Consider the following 20,970-nt stretch of genomic DNA (forward strand, 5'->3'; position numbering starts at 1 on the left):
AAACACAGAACCGCAGCCTCCTTTGCCCAGAAGCTTTCCGACTCCGTACAGGCTATCGAAGCACTCTGTAAAACAGGACGTGTTGTTAATCTGATAGAAACTCCTCAGTAAAAGTAAAAAACTCAATAAAAAACTCAAGAGCAGCATGATTTAAGCTCTAGATAATATTTGTTCTATGAAAGATGTAAGGCTGGACAGACCTTTGGAAGGAGCGCTGCCTCTCTGGACCGAGTGCTTTCCTGTAGTCGTGCTCTTCTCACCAGCTGTTGTTCACACAAATGTCATTTAATCACTGTTAGTAAATGATCTCTAACACATCAGATGTACAACAAGTGTATAGAGCTTTACAGAGTCATACGTTACAAATGTTTCATCATTAAATCTTACCAGTTCACAATATCATTGAATGGTTCAGTAAAGCTCTGGCTGACCTGTGTGGATGAAGTTGCTGGAGGAGGTGCTGGTGCTCAGTTCCACCGGGCTCTCTTCGATGTGTGAGGTCCCTCCAACTGTACCTTCAATGCTCTCGACTTAACAGATGTGTTTTGTGTTAGTATCAGTGTTTTACATCGACTTTCAAACAATCACAGAGTGAATCTTTCCTAGAAAATTGTTCTAAATCAAACCTGAACTGGATTCTTTTCTAAATCACTGCACTCATTCACTTAAAACCTTTCACCTAGTAAATTTAGCTCTGAATAAAAAAATGGTTTTCTAGATGACTTGCTGTAGTGTGTACTTACCACTGCTCGCTAGAGAAGCATCAGAGAGGGAATCCAACACAGCAGCCGATTCCAGCACAATTTCGCCAAGACTCAGCTCAGCTGTACAGAGGCAAGGTCAGAAGTGGATGGTCAAGGGTACGAGGTTTGGGACGGAGCAGTTATCAATCAGAAAGAGTAGGAAAGTTGAAATGGAATGTGTCTGCATCCATTTAAATGTTAATTTTGGCCATTTGAAACTGGTTTGCTTTATACTTGATGGAATCGAGTGTTCTTGTTAGACTGGAGTTTCAAACACACCTGAGGTTCCAGAAGTGGATGGTGGACGTAGCGAGTCTCTCTCTGTGTGTTGGGATCCTCGTGATTCAGAGGAGCTACTGGATCCTTCCTGTTTTGGGCTCAAATCCACCACCTCATTTGATTGGGAAGTGATGGATTCGTCTGTTCTGTCACCATCGGTGTTAGCAACCATGTTCTGAATGGTTCTGATCCAAGCCTCTCTTCTCTCCTCTGAATCGGCCTGCAATACCCAGATCCTACACACACACACACACACACACACACACACACACACACACCCTGAACATGGCACGAATCTACAGCACAACAAAGTGCTTATTCCACTCCGGTTTTCATGTCATTTCTATTAGAAAGAGAGTAAAATGTTCCTTTTTTAATTCTTCATCTTTGTATAGCAGAACTGTTGCACGTCCACGCCCTTCAGAGTGTCATAAATAAAGAAATCAAATGAATTTTCATGCCTGATGATACACTGGACTTACTTTGTAGGTGAAACCACCTGGAAGCAGCAACGGCGTCCGATGCTCTTGTAGTGTTTGGCCGTGCACAGGCGTAAATCAGCTATGACCACCATGATATTCTGCTGGGGGCACAAAAGGTTTCTCAAACATTTCTTTACCTCTAATGTTCCAGCAAAAACAACTCAAACTTTAGCAAACAAGTCCTTAAAAGTGATTGTTCAGGAACAGTTGCTCCTTTTTATGTTGATTTTGCAGTAGGCCACTATTGCTACTGATTTTACTTTAGACAAAGGACACGTGACTAACCCCGGATTTCTTCTTGTACATAAGGTGGTTGTTCTGAATCAGGAACCAGCGCCTGAAGGAAAGAAACAGAAACAAAAGGAATCATAGAAATAAAACAACTGCATAGCACTGAAATTCTGCAGGGTTTCACTTGTAAATGAGCTTTATATTAAATCATGTTGAATCGTCGTGTATTCTGATTTAACATGCCGTTGATCAGTCAGAGTCAGTAAAATGTACAATATTTAGGAAACGATTGCTATGATGATTAGAGGGGTTTAATTTGCCATTCATTTCTACCTAAATTATTGCTCATCGTGTGTTCTAGCTCTCTACAAACCTGTTCCATGTTTTAAAGACATTACTGGCCCTCTTGAACAAGTATCCCTCCATAACTGTCTGGTTCTCTGCGTCCACGCTGCCCTCCGGTTCAGTCTCGCCACCACAGACGTCCTGAAAAGACGTCTGAGAACGAACTCGACCGAACGGCCAGCACAGACTACGCCAAAAGCGTCGCATTAGAGAAGGATGGTCGGTAGCACGTCTCTCCTGTTCAGCAGCCATCATGAGAAATGATGTACAAACACTGAAGGTTCAACTAAACTGAGCTCTCATAGAACACTCAGTGTCATCACAATGATGTCACAAAGGCAGAAGGTCTCAGTGCTGCAGCGCTGCAGGTGATGGTGTACATTTAAATTTCACCATTTGTTTATTTTTCATTATTTTACTCAAATGATTTTAACACCCCCCCCCCCCCCCCCCCCCACACACACACACCTAATTTATGAAAAATGTCTTTCTTTGATTTTACTGTGTTAATTATTTCTTTTATTTGTGCTTTTAGTGATAATTACTGTAACCTTACACAACATGTGTATCAAATACATTTACATAAATCATTTTTAGTCAAAGAATAAATAATGAATGGTAGAAAACAGCTGCTGAAGAAACACTTTTTAACTTTTTTAAATGCCCCAATCAATGTTATGAAAGCGGTAGAGAGGAGATGGATATACTGCATATAAGGTTAGGGTATTCAACACCAGCTCAGACTGAAGAAGTCATTCGGATTGAGTGACGAAACGTATCTCTACAACAAAATTGTGTCCAGATGAACTGATTCAACTTTGTGGATAATTCAAACAGGGACTTGAACCCTGGACCCTCAGATTAAAAGTCTGATGCTCTACCGACTGAGCTATCTGGGCTCTGCAACCAACTTTAAATCCTCACAAGCATGTGACTTAAATTACAAACTTTAACATACTGTAGCGTCAGTGGGAGGAGCCGTGGTATCCAGGCTTACCGTTAGCGTGTATCCCAGTGTGGGAGACTGGGTGGCTGCGGTGAGAGCTGGATAGGTAGCTTATATGTTTGTCTGTTGTATGAATGTATGTGTGAATGAATGAGTGTACGTCCTAAACCACTGAGAGAACTGCCAAGGGCAGCTCACTCGAGGTCCAGATGCTCGCCTTCCTGCTCGCCGGCGCCACAATACGTTGTCGTGTAGAATTAATATAAAACGTTTTATTTCTGTTTTGGCTCTCTTGAAGGTGATTATATAAAGTTTTAGGTGAAGTATGTTGCTGCTTACACACACAAAGAAAAACATCTCTGGAGGAAAATTTAGCAGGTAGATTACAAACAGATTCCTTTCTTTCACCTTTTTCCTGTATCAATTGCACGATTGTTTTCCAGTCCTTAAATGTTATGTGCATTTATTTGTGGCAAAATAAAAAAGTCCATAAAAATCTAATTGAGTTAGCAAAGAACCTTGAATTATACTAAATAGTTCTTCAAGTAGAAACAGTTCTAGCAAGAACACAAAAAACCTAAAGAAACACTTCTTAAGACTTCTTAGTCTTAGTTTTTTATTATTTCAAATGCCATTCATTATTTCAAATGCCATTCATAATTTATAATCAATCACTGATTTGTGAGATATCAGCAGTAGTAGATCATGTTTAACTGGTTTAATATTGTTTAAGCGCTGATTATCGGCTGTTTTTCGTGAGTATGTTGGGCGGTTTTCCATGCATTTTGGCGGAGTTTTAAATGCGCAATCTGGCAACCCTGACTGAAGCGTTCATTCATATTTTGGAGCGATGTATGTTTGTATGCTAGAATATAAATAACATCTTTTACAAACTGCTGTCTATTTACATTGACATTTTCCCTTCTGTCTAAACCTTAAAATTGGATTTGTAAAAGTAAGCGATACTGTGGATAATATATTTAATGAGCTGAACTAACTGAGAGAAGCGCTAACGGTGGTGGAAGAGTCTAAAAGGGTTTGGAACAAAGTCGTATCATCATAGCAGTACAACACAGTTTTGTCCGTAGCATCCGAAAATATCCAGAAGCTAATATACAAAAAAACGTTTATTTTAATAAACTTACCTTGTTGAAAAAAGTATGACCACAATTTCTAAACAAACACAGTATCCGCTGCTGCAGTCTCTACACAAACTTTTCTGCACTGAAATCGCAAGGACACATTTTATGGATATTACGGTAATGCACTGAAAACTCGTCCTACAGTCATGCAAGCACATACAACAGTGTGTGAGTTTACACTAATCAGCCATAACATTAAAACCACCTCCTTGTTTCTACACTCACTGTCCATTTTATCAGCTCCACTTACCATATAGAAGCACTTTGTAGTTCTACAATTACTGACTCTAGACTGCTCACTCTGTTCTTCAATGGTCAGGACCCCCACAGGACCACCACAGAGCAGGTATTATTTAGTAAGTGGATGATTCTCAGCACTGAGAATCAGGGCAGTGGTTCATTATTCCTGGTTCAATCGATTAAGACTCCCATGAAGTCACCCAAATGTCAAAGCATCCCCACACAATCACACTTGATAGATGGCGGCGCCCATGTCGGCAGCGGCTGCATCGGCTCACGATAAAAACACCGGTAAAAACACCGTTAGGGAATCTGGCATTGTCCGAAATCGCGCAGAAAGACTGATCTATGATCGTAACAGCTTGTTGTTACTGCATAAAACGATACAAACGAGTCCTGTTGATTCAAATACTTTGGATACGTTAAAAGAGCTCGGCTTGCTACGCTCACCTGGAGAGGCCTGTACAACACCGACAACTCCTACCAACGCTGCCCGTTTTCGGAGGAGACGCAGACGGTGTACGCGGAGGCGCAAGCGGGGTACCCGCGGAGGAGCTAGCGCTAGGCTAAGAGCTAACCCATGCAGAACACCGATGCCGTCTATATTGCTGGCCAACGTCCGCTCCTTGGAGAATAAACTGGACTACCTCAGACTGGATTTAACAAGAAAACGGGAGGTGAGGGACTGTTGTGCTTTAATCTTTACCGAGACCTGGCTTAACGACGCGGTTACGGATGACGCGATTAGCATGGAGGGGCTAACCATCTTCCGAGCAGACAGATCTGGAGCTCTGAGTGGTAAAACCCGTGGCGGTGGAGTGTGCATTTATATAAATAAAAGATGGTGCAGAAACGCTGACAGGATCTATTCTTATTGCTCTCCGGACATTGAACTTTTGTCAGTTAAATGCCGTCCCTTTTATCTCCCAAGGGAATTTTCCACCATAGTCATCAGCGCTGTTTACATACCCCCCGACGCAGACGTAAAGGCAGCCCTAAACACCCTCTATGTTTTAATGAATGACTGGCAAACCACCTATCCTGAGGCAGTATTTATTGTTGCTGGAGATTTTAACCAAGCAAACATGCGGAAAGTTCTCCCTCACTTTTACCAACATGTGGACTTTGGGACAAGAGGTGACAATCTATTGGACCATGTGTACACTAACATCAAGGGAGCATTCAAAGCATCCCCCCGCCCCCACCTTGGCTCTTCTGATCACATAACTGTGATGTTAACACCCGCATACAGACCCATGCTCACCAGAACTAAACCTTCCACAAGACAGGTGAGGATCTGGCCTGAGGGAGCCACAACAGCTTTGCAGGACTGCTTTGACTGCACTGACTGGTCTGTTTTTAAAGATGCTGCCACCAAGGACCAAATCACAGATGTCAGTGAGTATGCTGAAGTAGTCTCAGATTACATACAAAAATGCATGGACGACGTCAGTGTCACAAAAAACATCACTGTCCGGGCAAACGAAAAACCATGGATGACTACTGAGGTTCGGGCTTTGCTGAAAGAAAGAAACTCAGCTTTTAAATCTGGCAACACTACTGCCCTCAGGTCTACCAGGGCCAATCTGAACAAGGCTATCAGAACGGCAAAAAGAGCCCATGGGCAAAGAATTCAAGGACACTTTCAGGACCACAGAGACACAAAGAGCTTGTGGCGGGGAATCCAGTCTGTCACAGACTACAAGTCTACTCCTCAAACCTGGGATGACAGCACTGACTTTCTAAACAACCTCAATAACTTTTTCAGTAGGTTCGAAGCTCTTAACAATACACCTGCAGTAAAAGTCACACCGCATCCTGACGACCCAGTGTTAATTCTGGACCCATCGGACGTCCGTCGAACACTAAGGAATATAAATCCTCGAAAAGCTGCAGGTCCTGACAAGATACCTGGTGGTATGCTCAAGAGATGTGCGGATCAACTGACTCTTGTCCTAACAGACATATTTAACATCTCCCTGAGTCAAGCTGTTGTTCCATCATGTTTCAAAACCTCAGCTATTATCCCAGTTCCAAAAAAATCCACAGTAACTAGTCTAAATGACTTTCGACCAGTAGCACTCACCCCCATAATAATGAAGTGTTTTGAAAGACTAGTCAAGAACCATATAACATCTGTCCTACCTCCATCACTTGATCCTTTTCAGTTTGCCTACCGCCCTTGCCGGTCTACTGATGACGCAATTTCAACTGCTCTTCATCTAAGCCTGGAGCACCTGGAGAAAAGGAACTCACATGTACGGATGCTGTTTGTCGACTTCAGTTCGGCTTTTAACACAATAATCCCCCAGCATCTGGCCAGCAAACTGGTCACACTGGGACTAAACACCACACTGTGCAATTGGATTCTGGATTTTCTCACAGACAGACATCAGTTTGTGCATGTAGGCAACAACACATCAACCACGGTCTCACTGTCTACTGGATCTCCACAAGGATGTGTGCTGAGCCCTCTACTGTTTACTCTGATGACCCATGACTGTCGTGCTAAGTCCAACACAAATCACATAATAAAGTATGCAGATGACACAACAGTTGTGGGACTCATTCTGGACAACAACGAGACTGCATACAGAAAGGAGGTGAGACTCTTTGTGGAATGGTGCAGCAATAACAACCTGGTCCTGAATGTTGATAAAACCAAAGAGATGGTGATTGACTTCAGGAAAAAACAGCCCATTCACACCCCGACCTACATCAATGGCACGCCGGTTGAAATTGTCCAGAACACGAAGTTCTTAGGGGTTCACGTTACGGACAACCTGACCTGGTCCTTGCACACCTCCTCTCTGGTCAAAAAGGCTCACCAGCGATTGCATTTCTTACGCCGATTGAGGAGGGCCCATCTCAGTCCACCCATCCTCACTACTTTCTACAGAGGCACAATAGAGAGTGTTTTAACCAGCAGCATCTCTCTCTGGTATGAGAGTTGTAACATCTCAGAAAAAAAGGCCCTCAGGAGAGTGGTTAGGACAGCAGAAAAGACCATAGGGGCCAGACTTCCACCTATTGAGGATCTGGCTCAAAAGCACCTCTTGTCAAAAGCCAGGAGCATCATTAGTGACTCCACTCACCCCTGTCACAGACTGTTCACCCTTCTGCCCTCGGGTAAAAGGTACAGTAGTCTACGCTGCAACACGGACCGGTTCAGAAGAAGTTTCTACCCAACTGCCATCAGACTTCTGAACAGAACAAATTAACCCAAATCTGATAAATATTTTCATCTATGGGTATAACATGTGCAATATCCTTAAATCTTAACAAGCAGTAACAAAATGTGCAATAACAAAATGTGCAATAATTATCATTATGTATAACCACTGTGAATTTTTATGCATGTGCAATACTTTAACTACAATGTGCAATTTTCATAATGTCAGTATTATTATTAGTAGTATTATTTAACTTTACTATTCTATTACTATTCTATATATATTTCTTATTTTTTAAACCTGTGGTGTTTTTAACGTGAACCAATGCACGTAATCTCGTTTTTTCTGTACACTTCGGTGTACAGTAAAATGACAATAAAGTAAATCTTGAATCTTGAATCTCTTGAACAATCACACTTCCACCACCTGGTGGTATGATGGATGTTCTTATTGTTTCTTATTATGGAATACATTAATTCATTCACTGCCTGTTTTATCCTGCTAATGATCACTGTGAGTCTTTTTTTTATAAAAAAAAAACTTCAAAAAGTAAATAAATAAGATAACAATAATATCATTTCAGTTATATAAATAGCAGCGATCAAACTAAGAAATAAAACTCTGATGCATTTTAATATTGTAGCATTATAAGTTCATGCATTTCTGTCAAAACAAAACAAAAAAGTTATGTAAATAAAACAGTTTAAGAGTAAACAGGGCGTTAATAACATTGCAACACTGACAGACTGGCCTAAAGATTAATGCTGCAACGAATTTCACCATAATTTTATCATTTCAGATTCCGAGTTGCTGCCAAATGATCATAATGTTTCTGCACTGGAGAATGCGGGCATCGATCCCACTACCTCTCGCATGCTAAGCGAGCGCTCTACAATTTGAGTTAATTCCCCTTACGAAGACCCCACCTTTACTAATGTACTAACAGAGCGTTTATGCTGCATTATAAAGTCAGGGTGCAAGTGTTTAAGCTCAGACTCAGCTTTATAGTCATTCTATTACATAATACAATATTAACTGTATTCATATTATTCAATCTTGTGGACGATTGAATAGCCTACAACAAGCACAAACCGGGTTTGAGTTCGTAACAAATAATCCAGTCAGTTAAAAAGCCAACAAGAAGGCTGTACCTAATACACTCATATACCAGAGAAAACACACCCTAACACGCTAGTGCCGTTACAGTGCTAAGAATGGTCCACCCAAAAAACATTATTTGGTCAGTTGGAGATCTCATATGGGGCTTCCTTTCTATTGATATATGGTTTACAGCCTAGTGACAAAGTGTACAGTGCAGCAAATGGGTTACAGATTAAGGAGTTTGTACAAATCTTAGTCCGTGTGGGGTGAGAGTGGTATTAATCATATCCTGGCTAGACAGGATGGCCGAGCGGTCTAAGGCGCTGCGTTCAGGTCGCAGTCTCCCCTGGAGCCGTAGGTTTGAATCCCACTTCTGACAACACATACTTGATATAAATTTATGTCATTAACCCACTACCATACATAATAATGTGAAAAGATATAACAGTTCGTACAAATCTTAGTCCTAGTTAGTCTTAGTTTTCTATTACAAAAACTATCCTTTACTCTTTGTAAATTTTAATGGATTAACAGAGCGTTGATGCTGCATTAAGTAGGAGTGCAACGTGTTTAATCTCACATACTCTTTTCTATATTATGTGGTGCTTTTATATCATCACAGACTCAGTTTATTTAAAATGTTCATCCCAGCTTTTAGGACGAACTGAAAAAAATAATAACTGTCTTTGTACCACTGACAGACTGACTTAAGGGTTGATGCTGCATTTAAAGGGGATGTCGTGAGTTTCAGCTGTTCATCTTTTACAAAGCAGTTCACCAGATGAAAAACCAACAAAATGTCACGTACCGCTGCTTTAACCAAAAACATTTCAAAATTGAAAAATTACAAGTTATTGCGTTTGTCAATTTAAAAATCAAAAATTATTTGTAAAAAATCTTTTAAAAAATTAAAAAATGATTTGAGTGAAAATAGAGCATAAATGTTATTGTTACATTGTAAATTTTGATGCTGCGTTTCAGTGAGCATTGACGCAACAAGTTTCATATTACGTGATGCCTTAAATGATCATAAAGTTTCTGCACTGGAGAATGCAGGCATCGATACCGCTACCTCTCACATTCTAAGCGAGCGCTCAGCCATTTGAGCTAATTCCCCCTACTATGAACCTCCTTTACCCTTTGCAAATTGTAATGTACTGACAGAGCAGAGTGTTAATGCTGCATAACTGTCTTTGTACCACTGACAGACGGACTTAAGGGTTGATGCCAAAATAGTGCAGTTCAAAAAGTCTCAGTCAGCCGACAGTGCCAACATGCAGCCATATTCGGGGATGAGATCTTTTATGAAGTGCATTCTCTTTGATTTTGTTGGACTTGTAGGAGATAGTTCTGTTCTTGTTGCAGTGCTGCTGGAGGGTTTTCTTTTTAATGGTGGTGGTGGGGTGTTTGTGATTATATGTAACTGTAATACCTTATGTGCATTTGCATCTTTGTTCCCATTTTGAAGGTATAAAGCATGAGCTGTCAGAAGGGGAATTCGAACCCACGGCTCCAGGGGAGACTGCGAGCTGAACGACTGCTTGGCCATCCTGACTTGCTTGCACGTTACCAATGCCAATTTTGCTCAACACCCCCACATGTCCTAAAATTTGAACTGCAAGCTGCTTGAGCTACAGCAACAAGGCGCCGAGGAACTAATACACAGAGTTTTGCTCGAGTCCAATCATAAAGGCCAATTCCCATAGCAGAAGTCGAAAACCTGGGTAAAAATCAGGAATCCTGACCGCTAGACCATATGGGAAACTGCAAGGCTCAGCACCGGCTGACGCCAGAATCAGCCACTTCATTCTGCTCTGCCAAGTCTTTGTCACCTTGACAAGACCTGCATTGTTGGATCTGGGGTACAGAGAACCATACACAAGGAGTTAGAGAGACAAAAAAAGAGTGAGAATAGGAACCTTCGAAGCACGGCATACAAAAAGACAGTGCCGTGACCCAGATTCGAACCACTATACGATCACGGCTTCCCAGCAGTCTGCCACTGGTGGCTCATGTCGGCTGCTCCCTGATAGACTGCAGTCATAGTTCCAACAGCATCAGCCACTTCTTTCCGCTCTGACAAGTATTTTTCACTTAAGACCTCCATTGTTGGATGCATTGTTTGTGCTCCATACACAAAGAGTTAGAGAGACAAAAAAAAGGCATAAGGTAACCGAGCCAGCCAGGAGTCGAACCTTTAGGTCTTTAACCCTCTAACATACATAATAATGTGAAAAGATTTAGCAGTTCGTACAAATCTTTGGCCATGTGGGGGTGTTGAGGAGAATTGGCTTTGCTAAAGCACATTCAAGTCAGGATGGCCGAGCGGTCTAAGGCGCTGCGTTCAGGTCGCAGTCTCCCCTGGAGGCGTGGGTTCGAATCCCACTTCTGACAGCTCATGCTTTATACAAATTTACATCTTTAGAGGACACAGCCATCAGGGAATACAGTTTTCATCAAAGGGTGTACATGGTCTGCAACAATGCTGAGGTAGATGGTACGTGTCAAAGTAACATCCACATGGATGCCAGGACCCAGGCTTTTGATCACTGAAAATGTGAGAAATTTAATCATGTATTTATACTGATCTAGGGCTGGACGATATGGCTAAAATTTATATCACAATATAACTCCTAATTTCGGTCGATACGATATAATTCCGATATCGATATGAATAATACAAATGTCAGAAAAACTGCTAAAAACACCAAAATTGGATGGCTGTACCTGCAAACCTCTTTTCTGGTTTCTGGCAAGAAATACAAGCTGAATACACCACTGAATTAGTCCTTCATCTCTTATCAGCTATTTCGTCTCTGCTTCTTTTTCAACTGTAGACAGTGGCAAAGCCAGACAGTTTTCATAGGGGTGGCCAAACTGAGACCATTGATCACACAGGGGCGGCACAGAAACTGTCTGATACCTTATTTTTTGTTGTGGCTAGTGGCTGTTGATCTAGTAGCGTTTTGGTCACTCACTCGTTTACCTATGGCAGTGAGTACCATGTAGAATTACATCAAGCCTAGCATAATACGCTTTTTTTATTTTTTTCTCATTTTCCCTGACAAGTGAAAAACTAAAATACAGCCTATAACCTTAACAGAATTTCAAAGATATTCCTGTGCAATACTTGATCATTTGACTGCAAACTTGTGTGTACTGATGAGACTCATTTGAACCCCAGAACAGGCCAGTGTGAATGCATGGAAAACAAACTTTAATTTTCTTTCAGGAATATGATACAGACTGACCAACAATATTAAGCCAAATCAGCATTGAAAATTGACTTTACTTTTAATAGCCTTGTACAATGTTGGGGCTTCTTAAAACTGAATATTCTATTTTCAATAGAAGTGTTATTTAAATGCTATTAAATTGTTTTTGGAAAAAAAAAAACCCGCCCAATTAGGAGGAAAACCGCCCAATCTGGCAACAGCGGAACGCTAATATTCCGTTGGTGCCTTTACTCGTAGCGCGCCACAACTAATAAGAAGTAGTAGTAATAACTGGTATTGGTACTCAGTAGTATTAGTACTCAGTAGTACTACTTCTTCTGTAATTGTCTTGGTGGGTGACATTCATGTTAAATGTGTTACTGCACTGTTTTGGTGAAGAACTACTTGCTTGAGGTGCGCTGTTGAATTGCGTCCCTGTGGGAACACCTGCGTGCAGAAATGCTTCCGCAAAAAAGTAACACTTGTGTTGATGCTGCATTATGTAAGGTCCAGAATAGTGCAGGACAGGGCTGGACTGGGAACAAAATTCAGCCCTGGACTTTTTTCTTGACCAGCCCACTACAAGCACATCGCGCCACACATATCACCCCCTAATCAAATGTTAGATGATTGATATTAATAGTTTTCATCTTACCACTAAAGTTAATAACTCACTATAATAAAAATTAAAATAATAAAAAAATAACTACAAACAAATATATATATTTCCAAAACTTTCCTTTGGGATTAATAGTTCTATCCATCTATCACACACATAAAATTTACAATTTCTTAAATGGTTCTATTGGATTTCCCCATCCTGTCTCATTAAACCGCAAGAAATAAAAATAAACCTTTCTTTCATTTAACCTTTAACACGGGTAAATATGCTTTTTTCGCACTTTTATTCACACATGATTCACGTTTGTTCCAAATTAGTGCATTGCTCCGATGAGCAAAGAAATAAATACTTTATATGTTGACAAGGGAAATTAACCATGTGAGCTCTGCACATAATCACTCTAAAAAATGTCCTGAACAACTGCATTTTCCTTTCTGTGTTATAGAGCAGGGGTTCTCAACTGGTCTCAGCCCGGGACCCACATTTTCTCATGGTCATTAAGTCGCGACCCACTTTTATAGAATACAAACCAAACAAATGTATTTTTGAAAAATAGCCTTCAAAAACACATTTAAACATACATATGCATGCAAAGTGAATTTAAGAGCAATTTTAAGAAACTGAGGAGGACCATGCCAACTGCATGTATAAAAGTTACTACAATAAAATTAAATATCAAAACTGCACAAGTGATAGCTTGGTGGTAAAGGTACTGGACTAGTAAGCAGAAGGTTGCCGGTTCAAGCCCCGCCACCACCAAGTTGCCACTGTTGGGTCCCTGAGCAAGGCCCTTAACCCTCAATTGCTCATCGTGTTCCTCTCATTGTGTAAGTCGCTTTGGATAAAAGCGTCTGCTAAATGCTGAAAATGTAAATGCACAAAATAAATAAGGCCACAAAATTTGATATGTCACTTCTCTGCATATCTCTGCATTCAGAGTACATTAGTAAGAAACTGAAGAGGACCATGCCAACTGCATGTATAAAAGTTACTACAATAAATTTAAATATCAAAACTGCATAGAATAAATAAGGCTACAAAACAAGATGCTTTCACCTAACCTGTCTTTTGTGGAAGTCAGTGAGACAGTTGGGCATGTAGGCCTACTTTACTTTTGATCAGTCTGGGGTGACAGTAGACAGAGCTATCATGCTCAGTGTTCAACCTGTTTCTCTGCTTTGACTTGAGCTGGACCAAGGTAGAAAAGCTACTTCCACAAAGATAGGTCGTGCTGAATGGTAGGATCGTTTTGACTGCAAGAGTGGCGAGAGATGGATACTCAGCCATCACATCGCCCGGAGCGCATGTTCTTGTTTGGAGCAAGATGCTGTCAGACACTTCTGTGATACCTTCAGCTCATGAAGTCGTCTTTGAAAAAACTCCACCGGCTTGTCTTTACATGCGGGATGTTTCGTTTGTAAATGTCGCATTAGTTTGGATGGTTTCATGCTCTCGTGTGCCAGCACTTCATTACAAATAACACACTGGGGTTTCTGTCAGTGTTTGTCCTCAATGAACGAAAATCCACATTTCAAATACTCCGGGTTATGAATGGTGGTTACCATGGCAACGAGAATGCTGCGCGCGTCGGATGCGTGCCTCTCTCCGTCTCTTTTTTTCCAGGTAAAAGACGAGTACAAAATCAGATGCGCATTAATTATTTGTAAAAATTTTTTTAATGTATTTATTTTTTTACAAGCTGTCCGCGACCCGCCCAGAACGTGTCCGCGACCCACTTTTGGGTCGCGACCCACCAGTTGAAAAATCGCTGTTATAGAGGACACAATAGTGTTTACTTTTTCTGAACAGCAGAGACTAATGGTACCATGTCAAATTATATCCACCTCCCTATGTAGTGCACTATGTTGGACATGACATCATAGAACTTTTACAAAAATCGTCCTCAAAACGGCTGGTTTAAAGCCCCTGATATCCACCAGTAGCTTGTAACTACTTATTAATCATTCAGCGACTGTTAAAAGAAATGTTTTGTACTGTTAGGAAGTACACTAAGTAGGGCATAGGCGACATTTGAGATGGGCCCACAGTCTCTCCTTAAACGGCGTTACTAACGAAGCAGAGCTACTGAACTCTAACTTTTCCTTTTCTGCTCTCTGGATATGCTGTAGTTCCTCACTGCAAAACAGGTTGTCCAGTTTCCTGCACTTTTCTGCATCTGCTTGCAGCTTTTTCTGTGTTTTATCACGGGCTTTTTCTGCGCCTCCTTTACGCTTTTTCGACCCTTTCTCCATCTCGCACTCATTCATAGTTTTTGTACCGGTGGTTGTGATTACGGTTTATCCTGGGGGAGGGACATTTCTGTGATTGGCCAATGGACATGCAGTGAGGATACTGTGGTGGGCCAATGCACACTTCAGGATTATTATTCAGGAATATTTAAAACAGAATTTATTTTTCACTCCCTCAGCGGCCCAAATACAGAGCGGCCCACCGGGAAAACTCCCGACCCTCCCGATGACCAGTCCATCCCTGGTGCAGGATATACCAACTGTTTAATATAGTGCAATTACTACAGTTTGTTTGAAACGGCTGAGCGTACAACTAGTTGGTGTGGAGAACATGTTACACACACAGTGTGCTATTATTTCAAGCTGATCAAGTACATGCTATTTCACTTAGAAACATCTCACAAAGTACAAATTCTTTAACTTTCTAAATAAACCATGTAGTACGGGACATTACTGCTCTACCGACTGAGCTATTCGGGCTCTGCAACCTGCTTTAATCCCACAAGGATGTGACATAAATTACAAACTTTAACATACATACGTTGTCCTGTAAAACTTTCAAGAATTTTAACAATTAATATAAAAAGGTTTTATTGCCAAAAGTATTCACTCGTCTGCCTTCACACGCATATGAGTTCACCCTAACACGCTAGTGCCGTTACAGTGCTAAGAATGGTCCACCCAAAAAACATCATTTGGTCAGTTGGAGATCTCATATGGAGCTCCCTTTCTATTGATATATGATTTACAACCTAGTGACAAAGTGTACAGTGCAGCAAATGGGTTACAGTCAGTAAATTTACCATACATAAAAATGTGAAAAGATTCAGGAGTTTGTACAAATCTCAGTCTGTGTGGGGCGAGGGTGATGTGTGTGGTGCTCCAGCTAGTCAGGATGGCCGAGCGGTCTAAGGCGCTGCGTTCAGGTCGCAGTCTCCCCTGGAGGCGTGGGTTCGAATCCCACTTCTGACAGCTCATACTTTATACAAATTTACATCTTTACCTTTCTACCATACATAATAATGTGAAAAGAAATAACAGTTAGTACAAATCTTAGTACTAGTTAGTCTTAGTTTTTTATTATTTCAAATGCCATTATTAATTTGTAATCACTGATTTGTGAGATATCAGCAGTAGTAGGTCATGTTAAACTGGTTTAATTTTGTTTAAGCGCTGATTATCGGCTGTTTTTCTGTTTTCCATGCATTTTGGCGGGCTTTTAAATGCGCAATCTGGCAACCCTGACTGAAGCGTTCGTTCATATTTTGGAGCGATGTATGTTTGTATGCTAGAATATAAATAACATCTTTTACAAACTGCTGTCTATTTACATTGACATTTTCCCTTCTGTCTAAACATTTTTGGAATTGGGTTTGCTGAATATCAATACAGGCATTTAAAAAAGCTTTAAAGCATTCTTGAAAAATGATCAGGCCAACCTTTTTTAAACAGTAGATCCTGATGACCTGTTGACTGAAATAGTAGATCCCAAGCCACAGAAGTGTGGGCACCAGTTTTACATTGGCTACGTTTTAACAAGACGTACCAAGAATGGCCTGTAGATGGCGCCCTGTAGTCGTTTTTTAAAAGCAAGCTATGGCCAATTATGCCACCGAACTTAAATATGTACAATACTTTATAATGTATCAATTGTAACAGTATCAAATAATAAAACATTATAAAAAATTATAAGTTTATGCGTTTCTGTCAAAACAAAACAAAAAAGGTATGTAAACAAAACTGTTTTAGCGTAAATAGGGCGTTACTGACATTGTAACACGGACAGACTAGCCTTATGGTTGATGCTGCAACGAATTTGACCGTAATTTCATCTTTTCAGATTGCAAAATGATCATAATGTTTGTGAACTGGAGAATGTGGGCATCGATCCCACTACCTCTCGCATGCTAAGCGAGCGCTCTACCATTTGAGCTAATTCCCCTTACACAAAACTTTCCTTTACCCTTTGTAAATTGTAATGTACTAACAGAGTGTTAATGCTGCATTATAAAGTGAGAGTGCAACATGTTTAAGCTCACGTACTCTTTTCTATATTATGCGTTGCTTTTCATTAAAATGTTATGTGCATTTATATGTGGCAAAATGAAAAAATCCATAAAAATCAAATTGAGTTAGCAAAGAACCTTAAATTATACTAAAGAGTTCTTCAGTAGAAACAGTTCTACCAAGAACACCTAAAAAAAACCTTAAGAAACACTTCTTAGTGCTACATACATCAGTTGTATTCCACACAGGTCAGCATGCGATGAAACTTTGCTCGAAACAGACATCGTTTTACTTTCTAACTGTATTCATATTATGTCATCTAGTGGACAATTGAATAGCCTACAACCAGCACAAACAGGGTTTGAGTTCTTAATGAATAATTATTAATCTTAATAAATAATCCAGTCAGTTAAAAACCCAACAAGAAGGCCTAATACGCTCAGACTAGAGAAAACACCCTAACATGCTAGTGCCGTTACAGTGCTAAGAATGGTCCACCCAAAAACATTATTTGGTCAGTTGGAGATCTCATATGGGGCTCTCTTTCTATTGATTTTTGGTTTACAGCCTAGTGACAAAGTGTACAGTGCAGCAGATGGGTTACAGTCAGTACATTTACAATACATAATAATGTGAAAAGATTAAGCAATTTATGTGTTCAAATCCCACTTCTGACAGCTCATGATTTAAACAAATCTACTTACAGCCATCAGGGAATACAGTTTTCATCAAAGGGTGTACATGGTCTGCAACAATGCTGAGGTAGGTGGTACGTGTCAAAGTAACATCCACATGGATGCCAGGACCCAGGCTTCTGATCACTGAAAATCTGAGAAACTGAATCATGTATTCATCCTGATCTTGTTCTGTTTATTGTTGCAGCTCTGCTGGAGGGTTATTTTTTTGGTGTTTGTGGTGGTGGTGGTGGTGGAGTCTTTGTTCCCATTTTGGTTTATTTAGTATATGATGTACTTTACATCCATTTAAATATGTACTTAAATACTTAAATATCCATTTAAGTATGTTTATTCAGCGTCCATTTACATTGTTACAGCAGTATTTTACGACAAAAATGGAAATGTTCACATTATTTAAATGGTTGTAAAGTACATCATATACTAAATAAACCAAAATGGGAACAAAGACCCCACCACCACCACCACCACCACACCAAGAAAATAACCCTCCAGCAGAGCTGCAACAAGAACAGGACAATCTCCTACAGGTCCAACAAAATCAAAGAAAAAATGCACTTCATAAAAGACCTGACATTGTTCGTCCTAAAGGCTAAGATCAACGTTTTAAATAAACTGAGTCTGTGATGGTTTAAAAACAACGCATAATACAGAAAAGAGTACGTGAGCTTAAACACGTTGCACTCTCACTTTATAATGCAGCATCAACACTCTGTTAGTACATTACAATTTACAAATCCTAAAGAAAGGTTCTGTGTAAGGGGAATTAGCTCAAATGGTAGAGTGCTCGCTTAGCATGCGAGAGGTAGTGGGATAGATGCCCACATTCTCCAATGCTGAAACATTATGATCACTTAAGGCAACACATAATATAAAAGTCGTTGCTCACTGAAACGCTGCATCAAACATTAGGTCAGTCTGTAAGTTCTACAGTGACAGTTATGCTCTATTTTTGCTCAAATCGTTTGGTTTAAATTGACATTTAAAATGTAGCGCCCCCTAGCACCCCTGGCTGTATTTGGAAAGCGCTCCCTGACTTCTTTTATTTGTTTAAGAAATATCTTTCTTTGTGGTAATGTAAGGATTTAAAAGGGCCACTACTTATCAGTACTGACGATTATTTTATATTTAAGCTATACTCTTATTTAAACCAAAAAAACTACTTCAATTACCCTATATATATGTGGTACTAACCTGGCACAAAAAAACCTGCGACTAACACCATTTACAGTAGCTGTACTAACATTATCCCTGACTCACATACCAAACTTGTATACGTTAATAATACTTAAACAAATTAACTATTTACTCATTTACACAATCATTAATATGCATTTCAAACCCCAATATATTTTACAAAAATGTTATAATACAGATTCACTCAAATTACCATCAGTAATATTTAAAATATTATCAATCCCTCCTAAGCCGGCAGTTGGGTACATAACTAATTAAAAAAAAGGGTACCCAAAATTACCGTTGCAGGCCTGATCCAACCTAATAGTCCCAATCAGCACAGATCATGAAGTATATTTGGTCGGTTGTGGTGGAGCTGTCCACGTTCTTTGTTTACATGGATGAAACAGAACAAATCCACCAGTCTTTTTCCTTTTGATCTTGGATGAAACAATCAGAGTTCATCCGATGCTTTTAATCCACTGTAATCGTCACAGTTGCTGAGGAAGCGTACTGCCTTCAATGTCCATGCACGAAACTCAAGAGACGAAGTTCACGGCTGATACAGCATAAAAAATGTCACTAATCAACTGCAAGATGTTAATATAAGACTCACTGTCTGTTTGTCTTTATGCATCAACAGAGATAAATCCTAAACAGGTGTTTTACCTGCTTACATGACACTTGTTTCACATCACGCTATTTTCTCCACTTTTTTCTTCTTTTCCACCCACTTTCTCCCGCTCTTTTCCCGACCTGTGACAGTTCATGCTGATTGGCTTAAAAATAAATCAAGGGAGGGCTATACATACACTTTACTTTAAACAGCATAAAACAACCAGAACATTATTTACAGAACAAATAAGAACAACTTATTTACTAGTTATAAATTAACATAACCAAAATATTAGTAATCCCCAAATTTTAATTGGGCTACACAAACACACAATAACTTATAATTCTCCAATTTTGAAATGTATCGGAGTTTTATCTGAAATGACTTTTTTGTTAAAGTAGAGGTACGTGACTTTTTAATGGTTTTTCATCTGGTGAACTGTTTTGTAAAAGATGAACAGCTGAAACTCACGACATCCCCTTTAAAATGCAGCATCAACCCTTAAGTCAGTCTATCAGTGGTACAAAGATCGTCCTAAAGTCTGCGATAAACAGAGTCTGTGATGGTTTAAAAGCAAGGCATAATACAGAAAAGAGTACGTGAGCTTAAACACGTTGCACCCTCACTTTATGATTCAGCATCAATGCTCTGTGTTAGGGTGCCCGCGACGACTAGTGATACTACCACCAGGTCACAGCGTCGCAGGCGTTACAGATCACCCAAGAGCTCAGCCTTAAATACTAGGCCAGCTCATTAGGTGCGAACGCACGGCACCTGTGATCGCCCTATATAAGGGGGCGTCACCAGGTTGCCGGCGTCGCACCTTTTTTCCTCTGTTGTTTGGTAACGGCTGCGCCTATCGCATCTTGTGCTGCACTTAGCCAGCATTTTCTTTTCATAGGGCTTAGACGGTACCTCCAGGCGCTGTACAGCGGTTGGAGGCGTAAGGTCGGAAGGCCGAGGTATATAGGGTTAGTATTTTGCTTAGATCGGTGCGATTACGTGCAGTCACCGCGCTGCTATTTATTTGTAGCGTTTGCCAGTTTGCGTAATGCTGAACAGTTAGCATAGTGGCTAAGCTAGCCCTGCTACCTTCAGCGCATGCGCGAGTTGCTGTTCGGCGAAGCGGATCCGCTATGTCAGCCTGGCTGAGTGGGTAAAGTTACGGCTTGTTTCTCCTACTCACCCCGGGTTCGAATCCGCGCTTTCGCCGTCACTCCCGTAATCCTTTCTCATTATACCGGTTACTTCCCAGCGGCTCAGTACGTTCCGCTGGTGACCGTACCGGTGAGTTCTCGTCCCGCCCACTTGGTAGGACTTCCCTTTAACGGGCTCGACTAAGTTCGAGATCTCGCTGTCATCCGCTCTTCCTTAGGAGCGGATCCTCAGCTCTTACTAGCGCTACCAAATAGCGCTGCGAGCTGCGCGAACGCCCTGCGTCTGTGGGACCCGGGTTCGCGCCTCGCTATCTTTGTTTTTTTGTTAACGTGAATTTTTTCCCTTTCAGTTGCCCGCGGCGCCAGTGGCTCACTCGGCACTTCGCCTGAGTTGTCTTTTGTTTCTTTTTGCTTTATTTTGTGCTTATTTATTGAAAATAATAAAAATCTATTATTTGAACTCTGCATCTTTGGGTCCTGCATCATTCATTATAACACTCTGATAGTACATTACAATTTACAAAAGGCTAAAGGGGATTTATCGTGAGGGG

General features: G+C 40.6%; 1 protein-coding gene and 3 non-coding genes across 5 annotated transcripts; 2 read left to right on the forward strand and 2 right to left on the reverse strand.

Moving 5' to 3' along the window:
- Nucleotides 1-89: 89 nt before the first annotated feature.
- Nucleotides 90-14,782, reverse strand: LOC134321209 (arf-GAP with coiled-coil, ANK repeat and PH domain-containing protein 2-like). 2 transcript variants are annotated; one of them, XM_063002816.1, is made up of 7 exons: nucleotides 13,581-14,782; nucleotides 1,790-1,841; nucleotides 1,505-1,602; nucleotides 1,023-1,258; nucleotides 744-824; nucleotides 432-530; nucleotides 90-263 (listed from the first exon to the last, which is right to left on the reverse strand). In XM_063002816.1, exons 2-7 carry the CDS (start codon nucleotides 1,808-1,810, stop codon nucleotides 151-153), a joined length of 648 nt encoding a protein of 215 aa, XP_062858886.1. In that variant the 5' UTR covers nucleotides 1,811-1,841; nucleotides 13,581-14,782; the 3' UTR covers nucleotides 90-150. The 2 variants fall into 2 exon arrangements, with proteins under 2 accessions (XP_062858886.1, XP_062858885.1); XM_063002815.1 differs by having other exon boundaries at nucleotides 1,505-1,605.
- trnal-cag (transfer RNA leucine (anticodon CAG)) lies at nucleotides 10,994-11,076 on the forward strand. Its single transcript has one exon. It is a non-coding gene; the product is annotated as a tRNA-Leu (tRNA).
- Nucleotides 14,783-15,657: 875 nt separating the features above from the next.
- Nucleotides 15,658-15,740, forward strand: trnal-cag (transfer RNA leucine (anticodon CAG)). The gene has a single exon. It is a non-coding gene; the product is annotated as a tRNA-Leu (tRNA).
- An 897-nt stretch (nucleotides 15,741-16,637) lies between these two features.
- On the reverse strand, nucleotides 16,638-16,710 carry trnaa-agc (transfer RNA alanine (anticodon AGC)). Its single transcript has one exon. It is a non-coding gene; the product is annotated as a tRNA-Ala (tRNA).
- Between the last annotated feature and the right edge of the window lie 4,260 nt (nucleotides 16,711-20,970).

This window comes from Trichomycterus rosablanca, chromosome 10 (genome assembly GCF_030014385.1).
Source record: "Trichomycterus rosablanca isolate fTriRos1 chromosome 10, fTriRos1.hap1, whole genome shotgun sequence".
Lineage (NCBI taxonomy): Eukaryota > Metazoa > Chordata > Actinopteri > Siluriformes > Trichomycteridae > Trichomycterus > Trichomycterus rosablanca.

Excerpts from the sequence above, each read along its gene's own strand:
- LOC134321209 (XM_063002815.1), bottom strand. The coding sequence starts at position 1,810 with ATGTACAAGAAGAAATCCGGG. Across the intron at positions 1,606-1,789 it reads TGTACAAGAAGAAATCCGGG|CAGAATATCATGGTGGTCAT; the intron begins GTTAGTCACGTG and ends TTGTGCCCCCAG. Across the intron at positions 825-1,022 it reads ATCCACTTCTGGAACCTCAG|CTGAGCTGAGTCTTGGCGAA; the intron begins GTGTGTTTGAAA and ends GCCTCTGTACAG.